This window comes from Delphinapterus leucas, chromosome 2 (genome assembly GCF_059928025.1).
Source record: "Delphinapterus leucas isolate spDelLeu-1000000601 "Yukka" chromosome 2, BTC_Dleu_Yukka2, whole genome shotgun sequence".
Taxonomy (NCBI): domain Eukaryota; kingdom Metazoa; phylum Chordata; class Mammalia; order Artiodactyla; family Monodontidae; genus Delphinapterus; species Delphinapterus leucas.
This window is the reverse complement of record NC_143130.1, coordinates 17,458,012-17,482,745: the sequence shown is the minus strand read 5'-3', so window position 1 is coordinate 17,482,745 and position 24,734 is coordinate 17,458,012. Positions and strand designations below refer to the sequence as shown.

Sequence of the window (24,734 nt, the reverse complement as noted above, 5' to 3'; positions counted from 1 at the left end):
CTGGACCCTCAACACCCAGCGAAGAAGAAGGAGAGGCTGGTGGGTCACATGGACCCTTGAGGTTGACACTGCTCTGTGCCCCTTCCCACCCCTGCCCCAGCTGTTCCACTCAGTGTTCTCTGGGGATAGCAACTCACTCTAGGCTGATCAGAGGGCAACATAGGCATAAAATCTGGGGCCAGCCATGTTCTCTGAGATGACTTCTTCCATGATGACTCTCAGAGTCGCCCGTGGAGGCCAGGGGACCAGAGTGAGCTGCGACTGAGGGTCAGACCTCATATTCCAACTCGTATAAGTAGATCCACGTTGGAAAGTCTTTCTGACGGGGGCGCTGGTCGGAAGCTGGCGGGTGTCTGGAAAAGTTGAGTCTCCTTTCCTCAAACATTCCCTGCCCCGCTCCGCCTGTATTTCTTCTCTCTTACGTTGTCTTCCTCCGTGCACATCAGTTGAGTTAAAGTGTGAGAGGCTGACCCCTCTCCACTGCTCCCTGGAGGAGCTCCCTGGTCCAGGTTCGGGACTTGCACCTTGAGTGGCTCTGTGCTCTTAGGCACAGCACCCACTCCTCGGAGGCAGAGTTTTCCTATCTCTCAAACAGGTGTAATACTTTACTTGGGGGGTTGTTGTGAGAGTTAAATGGGGCACATCTCAGTGCACCTTCTAAACTATGCAACTCTACAGTATAACATACAGTATGTGCACATGCATGTGTATGTAATACAATATGTATGGTGTTATTTTACTGTTTCAATCTTACTATTCCTCCTAACCTACTCTGGGGCCTGTCAAGGTTCCCGGTAACTGTTCCGGTTCCGAGATGAAGCCCTGAGTGGGAGCTGTGGTCACTGCTTGCCCTGTCACCTTGTCACCAAAGTTACTTAAATGTCCTAGAGCTGAAAAGTATCCTAAAATAAATGCCATGTCTGGTTGCGTAGAGAAGTTCAATAAATATCCAGCAAATGAAGGCATCACTTACAGTGATTCCTTTTTTTCCCTTTGTTTTTTGTTTTTGTTTCTGTTTTTAACATACGAGAAGACTCATTTAAAGCCTTGTCTCCTTCCTCTAGTGTGTTTGGAGACCTATATGACAGTGTGCCCTAATGTTGTGTAATAGTAATGACATGATCCAAAAGAGTGTTTTTCAGTACAAAGGAATGGATTTCTCAAAGAAGACCGATAAAAGTTGCCAAAGATGTTTGTGGATCAGAACTCTGGGTAATGGTTACACAACCTCCCAACTGTATTCCCAGGTTTAAAGTGAAAATAACAGAGATAAAGGCAGAAAGTACATGTGTAAAGAATGGCTCCTCCAATCTACATAACAAAATAAACCAGGGGTCTAGGCCCTAAAAGTGATGGTCGTGGTGGCTCCCCTCATTCCAGAGGAAGGGCTGTGGCAGGTGACCAGCAGCACTTGTTTAAGCAGAGCGGAGGAAGGCTGCAAAGCATTCAAGGCAGGAAGGGGCAATAAACACTACCCGCAGTTGGAAGGGCAGGAGACCTTGAGGTGAGCAGAACGTAATCGCTCAAAGTGGAATTCGGCCAGGGCCTCCACCAAGGGACACAGCGAACTTTCCAAACAGCCAAGACCTCTGTCTCATCTCCTCCCAACGATGAGAAAGTGAGATGTGTAATTCCTTTCTGGAGGTGGGATTTGCTTTTCATGATAAGTTCTGATCTCTGTTGCAGGCTTTGAGTCTGATAACCAAGGGTCCCAAAATAGATCCTTGAGAAAAAAGTTAAAAATCCAAAGGCCTGCACAGAGGGATGTGCAGGCGTTGGTGATCTGGGCTGTATGTAAATCCACAACCCATTTAACAGAGGAAGACCTAGTTAGGGAGACTTGGTTTTCTTATAAGGCATGAATAAGTGCTCTGGGTAGTCTGCCCCTGTGGAAAACAGAATAATGCTAATAATTTGCATTTATATAATACCCCTTGGCTTGTGGATCTATAAGCACTTTGCAAACATTAGTTAATTCTCTAAACCCCCTGTGAGCCAGGGGTGCCTTCGGTAGCTAATCACGAAGGGGGGGCCAGAGATTCTTGCCGGAGTGGAGATCCAAGTTAGTCGAACACTGCAGGCCTTGGGAGCCAAGGAGGTTGCATGGAATTTTTATGAGAAAGAACCACAAAGGTAGAATGTGTATCAGCCTGTGTGGGAAATACACCTGGATTTTATGACCAGGTTGAATGAAGGTCTATCCACTAAGAACTTAGTTTCTCTCCTGTGATTCCAGGCGTTTGTCGTGCAGTGTGGTGTGTGACTCTTTTGCCTCTCGCTGTTCCCTCTTCATTATGAAAGCTCTGCTTGTACTTGGTCTGAAACCCCAGAGATCTGGGTTCAGTTCACCCCTGCCCAGTATAGGAGGATGGGCAGCAACTGGGCCATACTGCAAATCAGTATTTCCTTAGCGGTTTTAATAGTCAATTCAGAGACTCATTCATTCATTGATTTATTCCCTCAATCACTGCTTTATTTGGCAAACACAAGTTTTTGAATTTTCACTTCCTGTTAGACATTGGATTTATCCCCAAGGACTTAAATATGAGGAAAGCAATTCCTGCCTCATGGTCTACCGGCTCCATGCTATTTTCTTTATTCTCCCCATGTCAGGTGAGTATTTTCGTTTCCCTAGCTTGCTTATCTGACAGAGCCTTAGGATCATTGAAATGTTTTTGCAATTTGGATGTAATTTACCAATAAACATTATGGACTTGAATTTCTTATGAGAAAGACACACTTTGCATGGAAGATAGCAATGGTGTGGCATAAAAGATCCCATTTACGTGTGTAGTGAAATCTCACTTATTCTAGCCTCTTGGAAGGAGTGTTGGAAATTGTGAAGTTCAAGTTTTAACTTGTTTTTTAAAGAAATATAATATTTTTTAAAAAGAAGTGCATCAATAGTTTGAAGCTAGGCCAACAAAGTGTTGCTTATTAGGGGGACTGGGAGTTTGCTTGTACTGAATAGATAAGGTTTGTTCGTGAGCTTCTGGCCTGCATCACCTGGAGCAGATGGGTACTTTTGAAGGGCTTTTTCTTTTTTTTTATTGACTTTTGTTTTTTTTACTGGAGTATAGTTGCTTTACAATGTTGTGTTAGTTTATACTGTACAGTAAAGTGAATCAGCTATATGTACACATATATCCCCTCTTTTAGATTTCCTTCCCATTTAGGTCAGGGCAGAGCACTGAGTAGAGTTCCCTGTGCTATACAGTAGGTTCTCATTAGTTATCTATTTTATACGTAGTATCAATATATTGGGAGATGTCAATCCCCATCTCCCAATTCATCCTACCCACCCCCTTCCCCCTTGGTAACCATACGTGGGTTCTCTACGTCTGTGCTTGAGAGCTGGTTATAGCAGTTGTCTCCTATGATAGATTCCCATTGTGTTTGATTTTTTAAAAATACAAGTAATTGCACAACAACTCTTTATAGATTAGTGCACAAGCCAACTTCAGTCTGGCTCTCTTCCCAACTTATAAGAACGAGTGATATATGAATTGCTGAAATAGATCCTGTGTTCACACACGTGTATATCTGTACCGTGGTGCAAATCAGATGAAATGGTTAAATCATTGTGGGAGAGCTAAATCATGTTTATGTTACTTTCAAGTTAGCTAGCATATAAGGAGAGATCTATTTGGGGGAAAAAAATGTATATATTTTTTCAAGTATTTTTGAGCTCTAGGAAAAAGGATGAGGTTATGCTATTGCTCCCAAAGTCTTTGCTGAGCTGGCTGCCAAGACAGTGACACAGGCGTGGACTGAGGAAGAAGAGAGCTCTGTTCGGTGTGTGTAAAAGATCAAACAGGCCCGGACTCCTCCAAGAAAGACACACAGTTTCTTTCAGGATGTTGCCAGCTGGTTTTGCTGTGCAGTGGTGTTAAGCTTTATGGATTGAAAACATCTGGCTTTTCACCAGCCGTGTGTACTCAGAAGGAGAGCAGTGTTAGCCGAAGTAAATTCACCAAATTCTTATCTGACACATTTACTTGACCCTGATATGATAAGTTGGGGCCATTTCTGAGGATGAATCGTGTTTCCAGCTGTGCAACTTTTCCCTTCGATCCTTCCCCTGCCTTTGGAAGAATCTGGGTTTTAAAATTTGGAGCTATGCCTTTATTGGGGGCCTTCAAATGCAACTGTCAGGTCAGTAGCCATGTCTGAAAGTACCAACGTTAGTTGCATAGAGGTCAAACAATGTTTCCTGTAGGGACGTCCTGAATTATGAAGCTGCAAAGCAATCGCACGTAACCAGGTGTCAGCAGGTTTCAGGAAGATGGCTTGTTACCTATGGCTGTTAAGATTTCTGGTGTTAACTGATTTTGGAGAAAAGGAAGCAAATTTGTAGATAGTAGAAAAGTTTGTATGTATCTACCAGACACATACTGAGAAACAAGAACAAATTATAGTGATGGGACTCTTGGTTGTGTTTACCTTCTGAAAGCATCCTTTATGGCTTGGAGGCTCTTTCCTTCTTCAGCATTTTACAGAAGTGGTCGGGAGATGTTGAGGCTGAAACTTCCTCTAAGTCTCTCTCCTAATTTTAGCATGTGAATGTGTTTTAACTTGCAAAATGGACGTTATACAGATTTGTATTTTTGAACAGTGATCCCACAAACAGAATGTTGGTTAATTGGATCATAGCTTCCTACTGAGTTAAGGCTTCAGAGCTGACTGATCCATGTTTATGATTGGTCTGCCCTTGTCATTGGTTTTGGCACTTTAGCTTTAAGTGTCTCCAGAAGTTAATGACCTGTTAAAACAAAATCCACTAGAGAAAGTTCTTAAAAGAGACTGGTCAAGCCAGGAATATTTATATTGTGTCAGCAGTAACTTTGCACACCTATTGTGTGCCAGGCATGTATCCCCACAATAATCCCATCAAGATGGTAGCAATTATCTTCATTTTACATTGAGGCTCAGAGAGGTGAAGTAGCTGGCCCCAGGTCACACAGCTAGTAAGTTCCTGTGTTAGTTGCCTCCCTGGTGACCAAAAATATGTTGGAGTTTAGGTAATCATCTTGGATTACTTAGCCTAGCCCCTTTTCCAATTTTAAAGAACTCAGAAGATGAAAAGGAAGCCCTTGAGTATGCAGGGTGAGTACCAAGCACTGAGCTGAATACTCTTCCCCTTGCTAATGAGGCTTTTCTTGTTCCACAGGCACATTTCTTGTTGCCCCAGGGCCTTTGCACTTGCTCTTTCGCCTATCTGCAATTCTGTTTCCCCAGATCACCATGCAACATAGATGTACTTTTCTCATCGGACCACACTGCCTCAAAAAAACTTCAGCTCAAACCACTCCAGAGCCTGTACTCCCTGTGGATGCTGAGAACTGGCTTCTCCTGTTTCTCTAGGTTATTGGCATTCTGTACTAGTAAGGAGTTTTAGCCACAGACTGGCCTAAGCATACCTGCCCCCACTGCACACATGCCCATTCTTCTTTTTAACATGTTCCTAAAGGAAGCAGTTAAGAAACAGGCTCTATTAAAAATATGGCATTGTTCTGTTTGGTGGATATAGTGATTATTTTCATTGATTTTCATCCTGGACTTCGTTTTCCCTATTCATAAGCCTGAATATGTGTTTTGTGTAGGTTTGCTGGATTAGAATCAGATAACAACTGGAAGATAATTTCATTTAGGACAGATGTAGCCAAGCATGTGGTATTCGCATGAGTTATATGAAGAAAGTCAAGTCACATTAGGAACAAATGAGTTCTCAGTTTCTTTTGAGTCGGGGGACATTTATTTATCTTGGATTGTTACAGAGATTTTCTGGACTATTTTTCTGTAATTACCTTGATTAATATTTAAGTGGTATGTTTACATTTTGAGTTGATTTATGTGACGCTTTGCTTTTCCTCCACTGAAACACCCAGGTTTCTCACGTTACCACATGATAGAAACCATCTCCCCCCTCCAGGTCTCCAGTTGAAGGATGGCAGCACACCCACGCGGATATTCTGAAGCAGCAGTCTTCCCACAGCCGAAATGTTCCACCAGAGGGCTGCCCTTCCAGATCCCCATGCTATTTATAGATACCTCCACTCAGGGCCTCTGTGACCTGCAGTAAATTTAAAAATACACTCCCTAAACTCGTTGTGTGTGTGCGTGCCTGTGTGTACGTGCTGTAAACGAATCACCTGTGTGTTACTTTTCTGTTGGAAGGGCAGGGGGAGATATTGGCATCTCCCCCCTCCTCCACCCTGGTGTTTTCCTGGCTTTGCTCTCCCTCAGTTTCCGTGGGAGGGGGGCCTTGGGGCAGGGGCCTTGCAGAGGCCACCAGCCACTGACAGCTCCAGGAACCTGGTATCCAGTCCTGATTCCAGTGCTTTCATATCACATTCTAAAGAAATCATCTCTCATTCCATCATTAGTGAAACAGTTCTAATCATATACTGTGCTCTTGTTAAAGTTACGAAAGCACTGTGTTAGCTGACCACCATGCGGATTATGGGAAGTGAAAATGATCATATCTGTGATCCCCCAGTTGTTTTTTCCCTTCCTTCTATCCCAAAGCATTCTTTTTTGGAGCTGGCAATGTTCATCCCTTTATATACTGCAACCCCTACGCCTCAAGGTCCAGCATTTCATGACGAATTTAGATGGAGGCAGGTCCATCCATTTCTACATGGTGATTGCAGATAATTCCATAAAAGCCACTCAGTAAGAAGGACCAGTGAGGGTTACTTTCTTATCCCTGTTTTTCCTTAGGAGACTTTTTTACGCTAAAGGTCAGTGTTTGTGAAGCATTCTGGCTCATGGGTTTCTTTTTTCACAGAAACATGAAAACCCATTATCTTGTCTTAAAAAGAAAAAAAATGTTGGCATCCACGTCTCTGTGGTCTGGTAGAAAGTGGGCTGTGGGCTGAGCTGACCTGTCCACTGGACGCCTTGACTTTCATAATCTCTGTTTTTGCCACTGAAATCTTAGGTTTTTCCATTTGCTAAACTTGGATGTGAATAAAGAAACCAACTTTGCTGTAGGTAATTATCTTAGAGGAGAGTTGATTGATGACATGTTATTTTGTTAGAGAAATCTCAGCCTATTCACGATGCATCTTTTATCCCCCTGTCTCTATAAATGCACAACTTACAGAGATCTGCAACCCAAAAGGTATTGTTCTAATTAAATCAGTTTGATCAAACATAAAAATTTTATATATGTTACTTTTTACAGCAAAGACAATAGAAGATACTTCTGCAGAAGTATTCTTCTGGATACTTTAGGTTATGTTTTATTATTACAGTACATTCTCGGGACCAATGATAGTAGTTTGTGGAAGTAACTTTATAAGGTTGGAAGCACTTGAAGACCTTAGAGTGGCCGAGGGCTGCAAGCTCCCATAGGGGAAGAGCTGCTGCAGCAGATGAAGGGGCAAGGACCAGGGAAGCGAGGACTCCCTCTTTCTGGTGTCGCTCTGTTAACTATGAGGGCGGACGTTGCAGCATCTTGAAAGCGGCTGTGATGTTCCCCAGCCCCGTGCGGGGCTTGCTTTCACGGGAACTCCTTGATCAGGCGTTCAACTAAAACGCGGCGGCTGGAAAGCAGTGCTTGTGTTCTAATTGCCCAGTGGGCTGAGGTCTGGGGACAATAAGTGGATATCAAGGAAGGGTCAGGCTTGAAAGCTGGCGGCCCAGTGAGCAGACCAAATCGGAGAGAAGAAAGGATGACTTTTTTAAATTTAATTTATTTTGTCTGAGATAGAGGTTTTCTTAAACATTTTGAAATCTGCTTGATGAAGACTCGTCAAATTGATTTGGGGGGGGGTCTTTGTCTTATTTTTTATCTTCTTCCAGGAGCTGCTTGGGGGGGCGGGGAGGTGGGGGGAAGGCGCAGGTCAGAGCAGTGCCCGTCGCTCGGTTATTTCCTGCTCCCGCTTCAACATCTGCGGTGCCAGAGTGCAGTGTTAAATATTTGGTGTGTCTTTAAAAGACTGCATGTCCTTCTGCTACCTTCTTGCCTTCCATATGCATATATGTATATAATGTATATATACATGTGTTTATACATATTAATATACATAATGTCTATGTCTATGTGTGTATATATGTATATCCGTACTAGCCTTAAATTTTAAGATCAAGACATTTATAATAAAAGCAAATAATGGCACAGATTCCTCCAACCCCAATCCTTCTAGGAAGGATTTTTAAAGAAAAAAACCAACTTGTGCGCAATTGCAAATCACTTCCCACTGACAATCTTGTACCCAGGAAGGCCCAATGACTTGAGTTGCTTTGTCATTTAGGGTTTTATGATTGGCCGGCTTTCATCCCTATAGCGGGGCTTACCCCTTGCAAGCTTTTTTTTTCTTTTTAATTGTAGTCATTTTCGGATCTGATTGTACCGGCCTTTGCAACACCGAAGTCCCTCACCCCAGAAGTCCAGGCCTCTTCCACGGCGTCTGATGGTGTAGAGAGTGATCGGCAAGCCTAGGGTGGACTTGGGGGTGGGGTCTGCAGTGACTGGTACAGGTGGCAGGAGCTGCCCTAGAGACTAAACACAACACCACTGGGCCCATTATTTTGGTTGGAAATACGTAAGAAAACCTTTCCTCAAAGTGGAAACAATAAACAAATTATCCACTTCCACCATCAGCTAATTGAGGCTGTCTCTCAATAAACAAGTGGATTTTCTGCTAACAAGCACTTTTACGAATTTAATCTCCAGTGCTCTGCTGCCCTTCCCCCCATTTAATTTATGCTCACTGAAATTTTTCGTAATAACGTTACACATTAGTGATACTGTCCCGATTTTTGTGTCCTCGTGGCTTAGAAGTCTGTGACTGTCATTTAATTGCCAGACACTTTTTTTTAATTGGAATTAAAATTAAATTGATTCAACTCTTTTATATTTTCTTGAATCTAATAAATCAAGAAAGGGAAGTGGCAGCTCCGGCAGTCCACACGCAGACAAGCCCCAGTCATTTTAGGAGCATGGTGACAACCTCCTGTTTTATAATAACCTCTTATTTTAAAATCATGTCAAAGAGATGACTTTGAGTCCCAAAATATGAAATAAAATTTTAGAGAAGTGTATTTGTTGAATATTTGAATAAGAGAATTACCTTCTCTTTATCTGTTTGTGGGTTGTTTTCAATCACCCTTGTATGAAGGATGCTCAGCAACTAAAGTCACTATTTGAAAATTATCTTAATACAGTGAGAGGAAAAGAGTGGCGTAGGTATGAAAAATGTAGTATAAGAACTTAAACACCTCTTTTCTGTTTAGCAGTATAAGGGGATTTGAGTGAACTGACACAGGGGGATTTAACACTTACATTGTTAATATAATTTTGCTTTAAAACTCTCAATCACCCCATAAAATTGTTTTAAATTCCCTTTCTTATATCTCCTTTATTCTTCACTCTGTATTACCTTCTAATACAAGGGAAAGTAGTAGCTTTATTAGACTTTTTAAAATCCAGAGTGTTCATTTATTAGAAAATGTCTGATCCTTGAACATCTAAATAAAATACCCCATTGCTTGTCTGAGGAATATTTTTCCCCAAATGGAAATTTATTTTATGTGATTGTGATGATGAAATGGCTTAGTACACTTTTTGAATCAAAAATTCATGGAGACCATTTAAATGTGCAAGTTTACGATCAAGTCTCTGGGGCGCTGGCACTGGCATATGGAAGCATATTTAAGTTTATTTTTAATTTCCTTTATGGCTGGCATGGTTTCTTTGGGTTCACACACACACACACACACACTAGCAGAATGCATAAACGGGGCTTTTCCAAGTTATCAAGGCAATTTTCTGAATGAGCTGCAACACTGAAATTAATATCTTTCTGTAGAGTCATCAGGACAAAAGCCCATCACCTGCCAGCAGTGCCTGATGCTTAACTCACCGTGACGTTAATGTGGATCCTGTGTATAGAAGGAGTGTGATCAGGGGAAACAGGCGATTCTTTTAGCCTGCGTGCAGTTAAATCCCATTATGGTACATATTCCGTCTTAATTAGTTCTCATCATATAATGTGATGTGGCCAGATTGATCCCATTAATAATGATGATGCTGTAATAACTTTGCCATTATAGGTCCTAGGCACTCCAAGTGTCAAATGAAGCATTTGTATTATTTTAAAAATACAATGAATTTTAAATTAATTTTGAAGTGATTTTGTATTATAAATAAAATAAAATCCTTGAAATTTAACAAATGCTGTTATTTCCTGTGACAACTAAAAAAGGCAGCTCTCCCTTATCAGTTATTCTTTTTGCTCAATGAAACTGTATGTAGAAACTTAGTATATAAAACTAATCAAAGCAATCGTATTTTATTAACATAAACTTTGTTTTAAGGTCAAAGGTATTACGTTTATTTATTCTTAATGTTAAGTCATTGAGAATTTTGAGTCACCTCTGCAGAATCTTAGAATTCTGAGAAATATTTTTTGGAAAGCGTCCGCTTACTGGCTGGAATCCACACTCTTTGATTTGATGATTTTCTTACTTTCGCCACAACCTAAATTTCTACCTGATGTGTCCCTTTTGCACCAGCCAGACAGGTGAGCATCAGGGTTCCAGGACTGCACGCCCTCAGTCTGGAATGCTTTTCCCTCCTCGTTCTTTCCACATTTTTCCTGACCTTCAAGAATAACTCAGAACCTTCTTTCTTGTAATTCGTACCATTTCATGACATCTCTTGCATTAATATCGTTGGCTCTGTAAAGCTGCTTAACTGCTTACATGTGTGTATCTCGTCTTCCCACCTAGATTGCAAACTTCCACAGTTCAAAAATAAGAAGAAAAATTAGCACTGTTCCCAAACTCAGCCTAGCATTGTGCTGTGCATATAGTTGCTGTTCAGCTGATACTTGAAGGGTGAATTTGACAGTCGTATCTTTGAAAAGTCCATTTTGAACAGTCCTACTCAAATAGGTAGCACTTAAGTTTATTTCCATTTGGCCGTGTGTAAGTTGGGGTACATTTTCCTCGAGAGCATCATTATGCTTCAGGACCCATACTTGGGTCAACCACCCAACCAGCACAAAGGACATTGTTTCCATGACCAAGCGGCCAACTGTGTAACATGTTGGAAGGAGGAAATGCTTCCTATCCCTGCCCGAAGGATGGGAGGCTGCAGCCTTGGGGCCTCAGCTGCAGAAGAACTCAGAGCAGGGATGGGAGCCCATAGCTAGGACTCTGAGGGCCACTCTGAGGGCTGCCCTTCTTCACTTGCTGTAAGAAGAGGACCTTCTTTCTTGGAGCCCAGGTGCTCTCATGTGGAAAATGAAGGGCAGTGACCGGGTGGCTCCTTCAGTGGCAGGGTGTGTGCGTGGGTTTTCCAGAATCTGGGATGACCTCGCCCTTGGAGATGCAGTCAGATAGCATGGTTTGGAAGTTGGAGGGCTTGCTAAGTCCTTTTCCTAGCGTTGCTATTGTGGTGGGATGCTCAGAAAGCTTCTTCTCTTCTTTCGTTTACCCGAGAGGAGAAAGGTAGCATTCTTCATCTTAACAAGGTTCCTGTAAAGCTGCATGTATGAAAAATGGGCCCATTCACCCCCTAGGGGAGGAAAGAAGGTACACGTTTTTCATCAAACCTTGTGTGTAAGTAGCGAATGTTTTCTCAGAGCATGTGTGTTTCCTTACCCAGCTCCAACCTCAGCCTCTGCCCTCAGCCCCTCCCTCCAGGTGACAAGTAGAATCAGCGTTATTGCATGCTGAGCAGCATGAATTCTGACACTGTATAGAAACGGCTATGGCTGTTGGTACAACCTTGTAAAATTATCAGCTGAGATTTACCAGGACCCTGTAATATGGTTATAGAGGACGTGCAGGTGGTTTCATGGTCAACTCAAAAAGCCTGCTGAGGGTTCTGGAGAATTCAGGAAGGAAGGAGACAGTCCACACCCTCACAGAGGTTAAAATCTAGTTGTGAAAATAAGGCATCCATATGTGCAAAACTCAGGCGTGCAAAAGACCAGCCGATGTCTTACTAATTAGTCATGTGGTAAACAAAAAGTGCTTGAATTCAAAACAGGCCGTCTCTCCGATGTCCGAAGTGATTTGGAAGATTTTGTGAAAGAATTCCCAGTTGGATTAGGATGTAAAGTGGTAGCAGAGCTGGTAATGAGGAATATTTACTGTTTCTTATTTGTTTTCTCATTGTTCATGCGTCATAATGAATACATTACTTCTAATCAGTGAATATTGTTATGTAAATTTCAGAGCAATTATCTATACCTTTTTAGCAGGGTATTTTAATTCTCATTTATGTAATTTTGCTTGTTTTTTTTTTTTTTTTTTGTCACCAAACAAGTAGGAATCTCAGGCAGCCCCGAGATCTGTAAACATGGTATTAAATGACTTATGTGACGAGCAGCGTGGGTGGTTACATCCTTGCTGCTCTAATGGGGTCCATGGACCAGTGGCATTAGCATTACCTGGGAGCTTGTTATAAACGCAGAATTTCAAGCCCTACCTGAGACCTGCTGAATCAGTCTGAATTTTCACAAGGTTCCCGAATAACACACATACAGTTTACTCAGTTCCATTCTCACCGATTCTGTGGGAGCTTTTTACAAAATTGTGAAGGTGGGTGCTTCTCCATATACATATAATCACTATATATGTAATTTTCCCCGAGCATATGACACATCATTGAAAAGAACGAAGTTTTAGAGTCTTCTGGATGACTGATTTCTGGCTATAGTTACAAGTTAAGTGAGTACCTAAACTATTTCCCCAGCACTTGAAATTTTTCAAAACTCAAACCATCCTTTGGAAAACATTGTTTTCCCTTTTATATCTGAGTCCACATGAATTCAATTTTTGTGGGAAATTTAAGCCACATGTTTCTGATTCATTTGCACTTAACCCTTGAGAAGGTTGTGTTACAACAGCAATTGCCTGTCCAAAAAATCTCAGTCTTGGAGTAAATCCTTCGTAAGGGCAGAGAGAAATGGGGAAAAGTCACTGGAAAGACCCCGGAGAAGTTGGGGTTTGGGTTCCAGGCTCTGAGCCTGGAGACAGATCTGTGCACCCTCCCTGTGTGGACAGCTTCTGTTTCACACATCCTTGGTGGGGTGACGTCAGAGGATTGCACAGGCTTAGGTGCTGAGAAGGAACAGGACACGTGTAGGTCAGGCAGCCTAGCCCAAATCCATACTTTTACTAACCATACATTGACATTTCCTCTCCCTTTCTTCTACAAATTGAATTTATATCATTTTGTGAGATTTCTGTGTTTTGACCCCCCGGCAGGAACCTTATCCATATTTCCTATTAGCGACCTCTTAGCCATGCTGACAATGTGGACAAAGGCCGCTGGGGAAGCCCCAGTGGGCGATGAACCTACAAAAAGCAACCTTGGTTACCTTTACTCTGAGTATTATAGTTTGAGCTGATGTGTACCAGAAAAATTTTAAGATGCATTAAAGCTTTTTTTTGCCTCTTGGTAAAGCTTGAGTTCTAGCTTGCCGAATCATATATTCAATGTGACACCCTTTATTCCCCTGACTGATGGATAGTATGTATAAACACATGTGTCCACATATGAGAATATATGTCGTGAATAAAAAGTTGAGTGTTTACAGTGGGAGAAAACAATGATCAGTAAATCATGTTTTCTGTTTAGGCGTCTACCCTTACATTTAGTGAGTTTTGTTTAGATAAGAGGACTTGGCTTGATTACAGTTCTTAGTAGCCATTGATAAATGAAAGGGCATTTGAATTCCGTGTCTAACACATTATTCTAAGGAGCCAGCAAATACATATTCATATGACAGATGCTCTAATCAAAGCTGAAGGTCTTACTTAAATATTTTAAAAAGCAACCTTGGCTCTGGAAGGCGGAGAGAATGCTAGCTGAGATTGTGATGGTGATCTGGCCAGGTTTCCCCATGCTGTACGCTTTCGCACAGTCGTCCTTTGTGGCGGCACCTAATACCTTCAAACACGCCCTGCCCGTTCTCTGGAAAGAAACCTTTTCTGCTCTGTTGTCAGCTGCCTGACTCTTCCTCCCGGGATCACTCCATGTCCGCCTGTGAGTCTTCCGTGTACCCTCTGCCTAGGGTCGGTGTCCACCATCTGTGCTCCCCACACATTCTGGGCTTCCCTCTGTCCTAACATGTGTCACTCTGGTGTATAATTAACTGTTTACGTGCCTGTCTTCCCCAGGGTAGTGACTCTGTGTTGCCCTGTGCCTACCACCCATACACATCTGAGTTGTTGGATGGATAAACCTGTGACTTCAATAGTATATATATGTGTGTGTGTGTGTGTGTGTGTATTTTTTGGCTGTGTTGGGTCTTCGTCGCTGCCCGCGGACGTTCTCTAGTTGCTGCGAGCAGGGGCTACTCTTCGTTGCACTGCACGGGCTTCTCGTTGTGGTGGCTTCTCTTGTTGCGGAGCACGGGCTCTAGGCACGCAGGCTTCAGTAGTTGTGGTATGCGGCGGTGTCAGTGGTTGTGGTGCACGGGCTTAGTTGCTCCATGGCATGTGAGATCTTCCCGGACCAGGGCTTGAACCCGTGTCCCCTGATTGGCAGGTGGATTTTTAACCACCACTCCACCAGGGGAGTCCCTTCAATAGTATCTTAAACCAGCTCTTAAAAGCTAAACCTCTTCTAAGGATGCCGGACTTAAAATTTGAGCCTGTGGATTAAGTTTGTGGAGGATTCTGCAAGCAAATCTAGTGTTGTCGATTCATGTCATGCGGAAGCTGAACCTTGATTCTCTGCGTCTGATCTGGGCTCTTCTGGGCTGGTGACCTCTCAGATGCCCTCTGTGGGTCGTAGGTCACTGTGAAGGAATGTGGCGGCTCACTTGGACCATCAAGACTAGAGAAGGAATCCAAGCAGAAGTGGCCAAGGAGCCTTTGTTCTGTCCTTGGAAGTTAATGCTATATGGTTTCCATTCGGTTATCCCACTCCATACCTCACTGCTCCATTCTTTTTTTTTTTTTTTTTTTTTGCGGTACGCGGGCCTCTCACTGCTGTGGCCTCTCCCTTGCGGAGCACAGGCTCCGGACGTGCAGGCTGAGTGGCCGTGGCTCACGGGCCCAGCCACTCCACGGCATGTGGGATCTCCCCGGACCGGGGCACGAACCCATGTCCCCTGCATCGGCAGGCGGACTCTCAACCACTGCGCCACCAGGGAAGCAGCAGTGCCCCATTCTTTAGGTTGTTGAAAATGTATCCCAATTTTAAAAAGACTTTCACAGATGACATTTTCACAGTTTCCTTCTCTAACCTCTTCCATTATTCACTTAATAAGTCTCACTGTTGGAAATGTATTCTCTTGTTCTAATCTAAATCCCTCAATGCCCGTTGTCCTCCATTCAGCCCCCAGCAGAGAGGTGGAAACAGCTGGCCACCTCCAAGTGGTCTTCCCTGGCCATCCCTTGGATCGTGTATCATCTCCTTAGGGTTTCCAAAAGTTTCTCATTATGTTTGTGGGTAAAAACAAAACTTGAACTTTCAGCTCCCAGTTTATCACCAAAATATCCAGCTTGCTTTGTCGTCTCCTGCTCTCCTATGAGTCTTCTCCCAGGCTGTTTTCCTGTCTCCTTTTGTCACCATCTCGGGACACCAAACTTACTCCTGTGCTCTGTCCTGCGTCTGGTCTTCCCCTGCAATTGTAAGCTTCTAGAAAGCAAAGATTGCATGCCTCCTCTTTGTGTTTCCTGCTACACGTAGTACGTTGAAATTGAATTTTCAGCAGCTGTTCCTTTCTTTGACATGCGTAGCATCAGTTCGTCAGAAGTTAATTACAAAATGTAGCTGGCAAACTTAATTCCTACTCACAGGGAAAAGTCTGTATAGAGAAGAGGCATTTTAGAAAAAGAAGTTCAGCACCAAAATTTAATGTGAAAAGCGCAGTGTGGAACAGATAAGATTCTGTGGTATGCATTTCAGAATTCTTTGTTTGTCAACAAGGGAGCAGACGTTTCTAGACAGCATTAAAGCATATTCCATTAAGTGTATTTCCATGGTGCAATCCAATATAGAAAGTGGATTTGTCGGTATTATGGATAATTAGGATACCAGTAACACCAATAATTACTGTGAAAGGATTTTGTATGGCATAATTAATGCCCTCAAACTATTAGAAATTCTTGGATGAAAGAAGTGGGAGTTTTGGTATTGAAAAGACAAAAGCAAACCGTGTTTGAAATATGTTACCGAACATCATGTTTTGTGAGCACAGATTGGCAAAACATCAGGACACAGCTGTTGATTATAGATGCTCTTTTTAGTAACTACCTCAGGGAGAGCCCGTCAGGACAATCAGAGCAAAGCACATCACCCTTGCGATGACTTACCAAATCCTATGCCTGTCCTGGAGATTTCCCCCCATCTCTCAGAAAAGTATTTGGCTAAATGGAACCACATAGCAATGTGTGGGCTTGAATATTTAACATCAAAACCAAGCTTTGGCAAGATGTGTTGGCATAGCCCAAAAACAAGCTCTCGGTTCTCTGAATTAAAGAAAAAAATTAAAAAATTAGAAACTCATTTTAAAATGAGTGTTTACTAACACATCTTTTATGCTAACGTAATTTTGCAGAAAAAGCCCACCATTTTAAGTAAAAGTGTACATCAAGGGAATTAACTACTAAGCTTTCATACCAAATACAAAAATATTACTAAATAACTATTTCTGAAACATAGTGTATAATCTATCATGTATTAAATTATTAACATTTCTATTGGCAGAGGCATTTTTCATAAAATATTTAAGCTACAGATCTCAGAGCTATATTTTGGCAACTAATACCAAAGCTATAAAATGAAGATAGCTCACATGTTACAGTGCTGTCAAATATTCAGCCTTTTCATTAAGGAGAAAAGAAGAAAAGAAAAACCGAACACCAAGCCATTACCAGTGACGTGACCTTTGCTCCAAAAGATCCATGTTTCAACATCATACTCTTGCACCCCTGGGAGCAGTGAAGGCCAGAGGGCAGCTCTTTCTGTTGTTGGTGGTACATGATTTTAGGACACAGGGTCAGTGGATATGTCAGTACCAAGAGTCTATTATTGTACCAAAGGACACCAGTGTGTAGCTACTAAAATAATTAAATTAGAAAAAACAAATTAGAAATTCGTGTCTTATAAAACTACCTTCCATTACTAGAGTAGAAACATGTCCAAGCATAAACAAGTTATTCTGTTTGAAATTGACAGAACACGTTTAAAAGATATCACAGATAAATTACCCTTAAGGAAGACACTTTTCTGTTTTCCTTAGTTCTGCTCTCTCTGTGCTTGCTATTTTTTTTCATTTCAAAAGATGTTCTTTTTTCCATTTACCTGGATATTGCTTTTTTCCATTTTCTACTACTAACCATAGGAGTAGTTTCTCGGCTTGAGAAGTTTTTTGTTTTGTTTTTTTTAAATATTTCTTTAAAGAATGAAGAAGTCTTGTCACTTATGGAGCACCTTTTCTTGAAAAATGCTCAGTACTGCTCCTAGTATGGAGTGTATAATGAAAAGGCTTTCCTGAGAGCCTAATTGTGCGTGGCACGGCATGCATTCAGGCGCTACAGCCCATCACACCAACATGCACGTGCTGGTGGAAGCCAACAACGATGGTGGACTTTCTCAGTGACCCTAAGGTGCTCAGTGTAATTTTGCACTAAGGATACTCTATCATAGTCAGACTTTTGGTAAGTAAGATCTGGATGAATAATTGTTAGTGAACAATATTTAATATGCCTCTGTGGAAAAGTGGGAGCTTTCCGTAGCCAAGCTCAGCTCCTCCCCTGCCTGAGGTTGCTGCCTCAGACAGATGTAGCCCGCCAGCAGCCGACGTGAAGGCGGCAGAAAAACTGAGCTGACACCGCAGCAGGTGTGAATCTTTAGCGGCGACCAGGTTTGTATCATTGCTGCCCAGACAAATTGGCCAGGCTTATTTTATTTGTTCCCACAAATCACTCTTTTAATTGGCATGATAGTTTTTTTTTTTTTGCAAATAGTGACCCCAACATAGTGCATTGTTTCAGATGGAATGTTCAGAATGTTGATACTGAATTATAGCAGCCACCCTTCCTTAACTAGAAATGGAGGGAAACACAGGTCCCAAAGATCTTCAAGGTTTACTTTTAGTTTATGATTTTAAACTTCCAGTTACAAGATAAATAAGCTCTGGGGATGTAATGTACAATATTATAAACTGTATAAAAGTTGTGAACAGAGTAAACCCTAAGAGTTCTCATCACAAGGGAAAATCTTTTTTGAATTTTTTTCCTTTTTTTCTTTCTTTTCATTGTGTCTGTATGAGAAGATGGATGTTTGCTGAACCTATTGTGGTAATCATCTCACAATATATATAAGGCAGACCATCATGCTGTGTCCCTTAAACTTATACAGTGATGTATGTCAATTGTTTCTCAATAAATCTGGGGAAAAATTAAAAGAAGTGTCTAAGGAGAATTATAGGTTAGGTATTGTGTGTGTGTGTGTGTGTGTGTGTGTGTGTGTGTGTGTGTGTGTGTGTGTTGTGGCTGTGTTTATCCCGTGTTCTGTGACTGTTCTCTCTTCTAGAGGGGTGAAGAGGCCTCGAGCACCCATACATGGGCTCAGAGTATTTGAGACTTTATGAGCTCTTTTTAATGCAAGTGAAATTTCTGGTGTTTCCATTCATCAAGGTCAAAATAGAATTTTCCTTGAGACTCAGGAGAAGAATGAACATCCACCAGTACTTCTTAAGAAAGAACGTAGTCCATACTTTGGAAAACACCAAGCGTTATTACTAAATTTAACTTTGCTTTCCAATTAATTTTACCCAATAGAGCAACTGTTTTTCATAGCTTAATGTTTTATCAGCAATAAAGTAAAATGCCTTATTCCTACTTCATGTCTTTGAGTGTAGCTCATTGAATTTGTGGGAGGGATTAGGGAAAGAAATTTTAAAATGGCTGATTTTACAGACAGAATATAGGGATAATAGAAGGAAGGGAAGCTCTGGGGAGAAGGATTCCATTTTTGTATGGTTGTCCCTCGGTACCCATGGGGGATTGGTTCCAGGACCCACCACTACAGATACCATAATCCACAGATGCTTAAGTCCCTGGCATAAAATGGCATAGTGTTTGCGTATAGCCTACGCACATCCTCCGTGTACTTTAAATCAAGTATAGATGGCTTATAATACCCAGGACCATATTAATGCTATGTAAATAGTTGCCTGTGCATAGCAAATTCAAGTTTTGGTTTTTAGAACGTTGTGGAATTTTTTTCTTTTTCCAATTTTTTTTGATCCTCGGTTGAGTCCGCGGACGTGGAACCCGTGGATACGGAGGGCCGACTATGCGTAACAGGTTCGAAATGTTGTCAGCATATGCGGGTGAGACGCCAGCAAGCAGGCAGTTCATTAGAATAATGGATGTGGGTTTTAGGAGAGAGGTCAGAGCTGCATGGAATGCATGGGCCAGCCTGTGGATGCAGCAAATAAAGATAAAAGATGAATAATAGGGACTTCCCTGGCGGTCCGGTGGTTAAGATGCTATGCTCCCGGTGCAGGGGGCACGAGTTCGATCCCTGGTCGGGGAACTAAGGCGGCACGGCACGGCCAAAATAATTATTTAATTTTAAAAAGAGATGAGTAATAATTTCCTCAACAAATATGGGGAATTCATGTTTTTGCCAAAGGAAGAGAGTCAGCAGCGTCAAATTTTGCAAGAAACAAGCCCCCAAAGAGTCCACTCGCTGCCATAACTATTAGAATGTCACGTGAGGATGCAGTGGGCACGGCCAAAGCCAACCCGCTGGGCGCTGAGAAGACAGTGTGAAGTGAGGGAGTGGGGGGTAAGTGGCTCTTGGGCAACGCTGGGCACGAAAGGGTAGAGAGGGAACTGGGCACCTATAACAATTGAATAGGAAGGTCAAGGGAACGCTATTAAGCTGAGTTAAAGCAACCAGCAACGAAGGAGGCATTGATGATGTAAGAGGAAAATAACTCAGGTAAGGACGTCCTAATTGCTCATCCAGAATGAGCAGGGGTGGAGAGGGCAGTGTGCTGGCAGGTGGGTGGAGGAGGGTATAAAATAGAGACACAAAAGAGAATTATTTGGGGGGAAAAAATCAAAGACGATTTTTCCTTTGAGCCATGATTAAGTTTGTCTCCAGACAGCGTCTCGCAACATGTGAGATATTCTGTATGGTTCCAGGAAACACAGAGTCTGGCTTTTTACATTTCTGATTTTACTGATTATAATAGAAGGATGTTCTGGCACGCTGGAGATGTGATGGAAGGCCAGAGTGAAATTTGATGTCTGCTTATCGAAAGCGGCTAGGAGGAAGTAGCAGGTTTCACCGGCAGGGCTGAAGGAGTGGAGGAGAGGCTTCATGTCAGAGCTGGAGAACTGAGATTTACTCAGCTTATAAAAGAGAAAACTGGATGGAGATCTAGCTCTTATTCTCAGAAACACAAAGAGTTTTATGAGGGTGAGTCTGACCAGTTTTTTCCTACTCTTCTGGAGGCTAAAATAAGGGTGAAATGAGTCTAAATGAAAGGAGATTTTTGTTTTGTTTTGTTTTGGTCGTGTCTTAGAACTCGACGAAAATGTTAGGGTGGGATTTTTTTTTTTTTTTAAAGAAAAAAGACTCATCTGTTTTAAATAACTGCTATTCAATTGGCTGAAGTCAAGGGTCAAGGCCAGGTGCTTTCTTGAAAACTTTCCGTTTAGCGACTTGATAACATCTATGGATGTTTTCAGTCAGTTTGTTTCAGAAATGCTCCCATGTGCCTTTTTTTTTTAAACCCAAAGGACTATGAAATTAAAATACTGTGTGTGTGTGTCTCCATCCAAGGAGGAGAGAAACTAGAAGTAGTACTTTGTGAATTTTGAAAAAGTACAATTTCTTTATATGTAAGTCAGCTTTAGATTGTTTGCCCACAGTAAAACTACAAGTCCTCTTCAGCAGTGGCTGTAAACCGTCTGCAGAACTTGTTGCTGAAATTGGCTTAATGTTCCTCAGCGTTAAAAAAAAAAAGACTGGTCTCCAGTTCTCTCTGCCTCAGACTGTGATTCTTTGTCTTGCATTGTCCTGTACTTTGGTGAGAATAATTCAACAGCTGCTATTCCTCGTTGAAAGCTTTGGCATATTCCTTTCTAGAACATTCCGACATGTTACAGAATATATTTATTATAAGTGTATTCTTACGGTATTGAATGACCTGAAAGTATCCCTGTTGGGTTAATTCCTGGAAATTACAAGCATTACAGCAGTTCACGCAGAAGCTGTTCGCACTTGCCCACTGCAGCAGTAAACCGCGATCATGCTTGAATGTGTTCGGCGATGTTAACGGCTCAGTGGAAAAACTGCCCATTTGAGCTAAACAGAAACTTTTCCACTCATCTCTCACAAGTTAGTCAAAAACAGAAGGAATGGCTTTTATGGCCATCTCATCGTTTTCTTCGTTGTTTGGTAGCTCTCTGTCTGGAATACAAAGCCTTCTACAAGCTACTTACTTCTCTGCTTTACGGAAGGTCTGTAGCAGTGATTTCCTTTCATTGCTTTCCACTAGTCGAACAAGGTGTGTGGTGTTTTATTTAACCATTTTGGGGTCTATGTTTATTCTTTGTATATTAAAAATATAATAACTAGGCAAAGTAACATGGAGTAATCACCCACTTTAGTTCCTTTGCCCCTTGTTACCTCTTTCCCTCGGATACTTATTGTTTGGGGAACCCTTTGGTATATGTAATGACAAGAATCCTTACTTCAGAGTGTCAGCGTTACTCAGTGGACACACCCCCCTCTCCGGGTCTTACTGCAGAATATCCCTGATTCTGATCTGCTGTCCCAGTGGCCCTCCCAAAGCTGTGCTGAGCAGATCTTGAAATTTCTCTCTGAAATCCTCTAACACAGGGTCTGCCAACTATGGCCACAGACCAAGTGTCCCGCCTGCCATTTGGGGGGATATCGTCTGTTTGTCTGTGGTAATTTGTCTCCCACAGAGGCAGAGCTGAATAACTGAAACAGAATGTTTGGCTGAAAATATTTGCTATGTGGCCCTTTATAGAAAAAGTTTGTTAGTGGTTCTCAATCCCACTGTACATGATTTGTCCCCTGTGTCTTCCCACTTTTCTCTCCCACTCATTTGGGCCTCATGTGTCTCAGGCTTATTTCTGACCGACATTCCTTTTTTTATCCAACCATATCATCCTGTGTTATCTTTTCATCTCATGTCCTTTCCTAATCTTTTCAAATTCTGCTTCTGAGATCCAACACGCATGCTACCTCACCTAAGAAGTCTTCTCTGATTCCACCAGCAAGGATTATTCTACTTTTAATCTAATTTTCTATCCTGCACTTTGTGGCACTTCCTTTCCCAGCCCATAGAGTGTCCAGGAGCTCAGGCCTCTCCCCCAGACTTAACTTCCAAGATAAGGGCTCAGCCCTTCCCGGGGGTGGCTGCTCTGAGCCCCAGCCTGGGTGTTGGGCTTAAACCCCTATCATCTGTAGTCTAGTGGGTGACACATCACTTGCTTCTGAAGTCAAACGTAACAGATTTGATCACCTGATAATCACAGAAGCATTTAAATTAATTTACAGTGATGTGAAAAGCTACCCTTCATGGACGTCATAAAGTGAGAATTTGGAGTTGTTTCTGCTCCGATGGTTCATGTGTGCCCTGCATCCCCTTAGAACTCAACTTGCCAGTTTGGGGACGCATTTCCAGCTCTGAGATTATGGGGTTTCAGATTTCCACGTGGTGGTGGCCTCTATCCGAGCAGCCCACGCCAGGGTTGGGGGCATGAGTCTGAATTCTCACAGTCCTGTCAAAAGTGTATGGCCGGTAGCTTTAAACGACCATCTGAGAGCACTTCCATTGCTGAGGGGTCCTTCTAGCCTATCAGGGCAACATTTAGTGGAGTGTTTTTTAACTAACCATTTCATCCCATTTCATGAAGTTGGAATTCGGGTGAAGTTGGAATGCCAGCTCACCTCAGTGCAGGCGCGTCTTGTTTTTCTCCTTCCTGGCACATAACACAATTCTAGTTAAAATTTATTATGGGCACAGTTACTCCATAAGGACAGGAAACATACCTGATCTAGGCATCATTGTATGCTCAGCACGTAGCACACTAGGTTCTGCTGAGAGGCATGTAATGACATGCATAGGTTCACACACCCAAGTGTGGACCTTTCCTACTCTAGCGACTGTGTCTTATTCATCTTTTTATTCCCCATGGGTGTAACACAGTGCCTTTCACTCACCATATACCGTAGAAATGTGGGAGTGAATCCCATTCCTTAGCCTCTTGGCATTGAATTTCAGGTGAGTACCACCCCCCCAATTCTCCCTAGTTTGCACTGGCCTGAAAAGGAAACTCACATGGGGTGATAAGCCTTCTCCATGTGCTCTCTCAGCTGGGCCTGCGTCCCAGAAACAGGCTCCAAAGGCACGCCACTCCTTTTCCCAAGAGCGTTGCAGTAAGTCCTTCCGTCCAGCTGGTCAGTTAACTGCACACGGAAGGGGCAGTTTCCATCTTGGCAAGAGGTCTGGGGGACGCACACCATCGTTCTCTTGCTTTCTTCCTCCACTGGAAAGCAGTGGTGTTGAACACCCCAAAATGATGACAGAAGATGATGCCTTTGAAAGGCGACATCTGCACCTTCTTCAGTGTGAGAACACAGCCGGGGAAGTGGGGTGTGACTAGCACAGCAATTACTCACCTCGTTAGATCTAATTTCAGAATGCCTCCATGGCCCGTTATTTTAGCACATTTTTTTAAATGTACCCAACAGCCGTGTTGAAACTGCGATTCTCTTGAAGCTGTTGTGCTGGTGCCTACTGATTGCACCAGGCGGCAGACTCTTTTTGAATGTAAGCACTTAGAGGACACTGAATCCAGCCTGTTTTGTTTATGGAAGTCTTGTTTGTTCTGTATAACTACTTCATGTGTTCATGGGTTTCCTGTGGATAGCGAATCTTTCAAATAACCAAAGCTTACCATTTTTCAGAACTAAAAATGTTCCCTATATTATCTGCAGTATTGAATGGGAATTCTCTTTAAGTAAATGTGATGGTTTCCTAACTTCCCCCAGCAGTTATTCAAATGATAATTGAACCTTACTTAATGGTTCTAGGTCATCTATTTGCATTAATGTTTTCATTGGATTTCTAAGATATAAAGAACTGATGGCCCTTATATTAAATCACTTCAGATTGTTAAAATATTTTAGCCTGTTTTTATAAGACTTCTTCTATAGTCATCTACGATTTCTCACTTCTACCATTGTGCCCTTAATGCTGTTAAGATGCTCGCTTATTTTAAATACAACTTCCTGGGTGAAAATGTTAAAATGACCATACTCCATAAAAACCCACTCTTCGTGTAAAGGCAGTTTTGTGTAATGATTAAAAGTCTACACCCTACGTTTTAATCCCTGTTCTGCTATCAGCTAGGTGTTGATCTTGGGCAAGTTACTTAATTTTTCCATTTCTTTTCTCACTATCTCATCTGTTGAATGTGCGTAACTGTTCTCACTTCCTAGGACTGTGAGGATTAGGTGCCTAGGACAGGCCTCGTGTGTGGAAAGAGCTATACGGCTGCGTTAGCTGTTTTTGCTGTGGATACACTAATGGATAAGGTAGTGCAGAGAACTGATTTTGGCCAGCTGTATTCTAGGTTTAGGGATTTGCTAATAGTGTAAGACTGTAAATTGAGGGATTTCTATTCGGATTATCCTATGTCCTGCAATTTTTAGATGACCCTCCTTTTTTCTAGGAGTTACACAGATGTCGGATAAA

At 42.2% G+C, this 24,734-nt stretch overlaps 1 protein-coding gene across 18 annotated transcripts in view; it reads left to right on the top strand.

Annotated features, from left to right (window-relative positions):
* The window catches only part of PARD3 (par-3 family cell polarity regulator), a 642,085-nt gene that overhangs the window by 564,935 nt on the left and 52,416 nt on the right, over nt 1–24,734 (top strand). The window contains exon 23 of one of the 18 annotated variants that reach the window (XM_022580434.3): nt 5,933–6,854. The exons of 15 other annotated variants lie outside the window; for them this stretch is intronic. In XM_022580434.3, the coding sequence (XP_022436142.1) occupies nt 5,933–6,047 (115 nt within the window). In that variant the 3' untranslated portion in view covers nt 6,048–6,854. Of the gene's footprint in view, nt 1–5,170; nt 5,595–5,888; nt 6,855–24,734 lie in introns of those variants that run through there. 2 more of the 18 variants (XM_089906477.1, XM_089906478.1) reach the window with 2 other exon arrangements.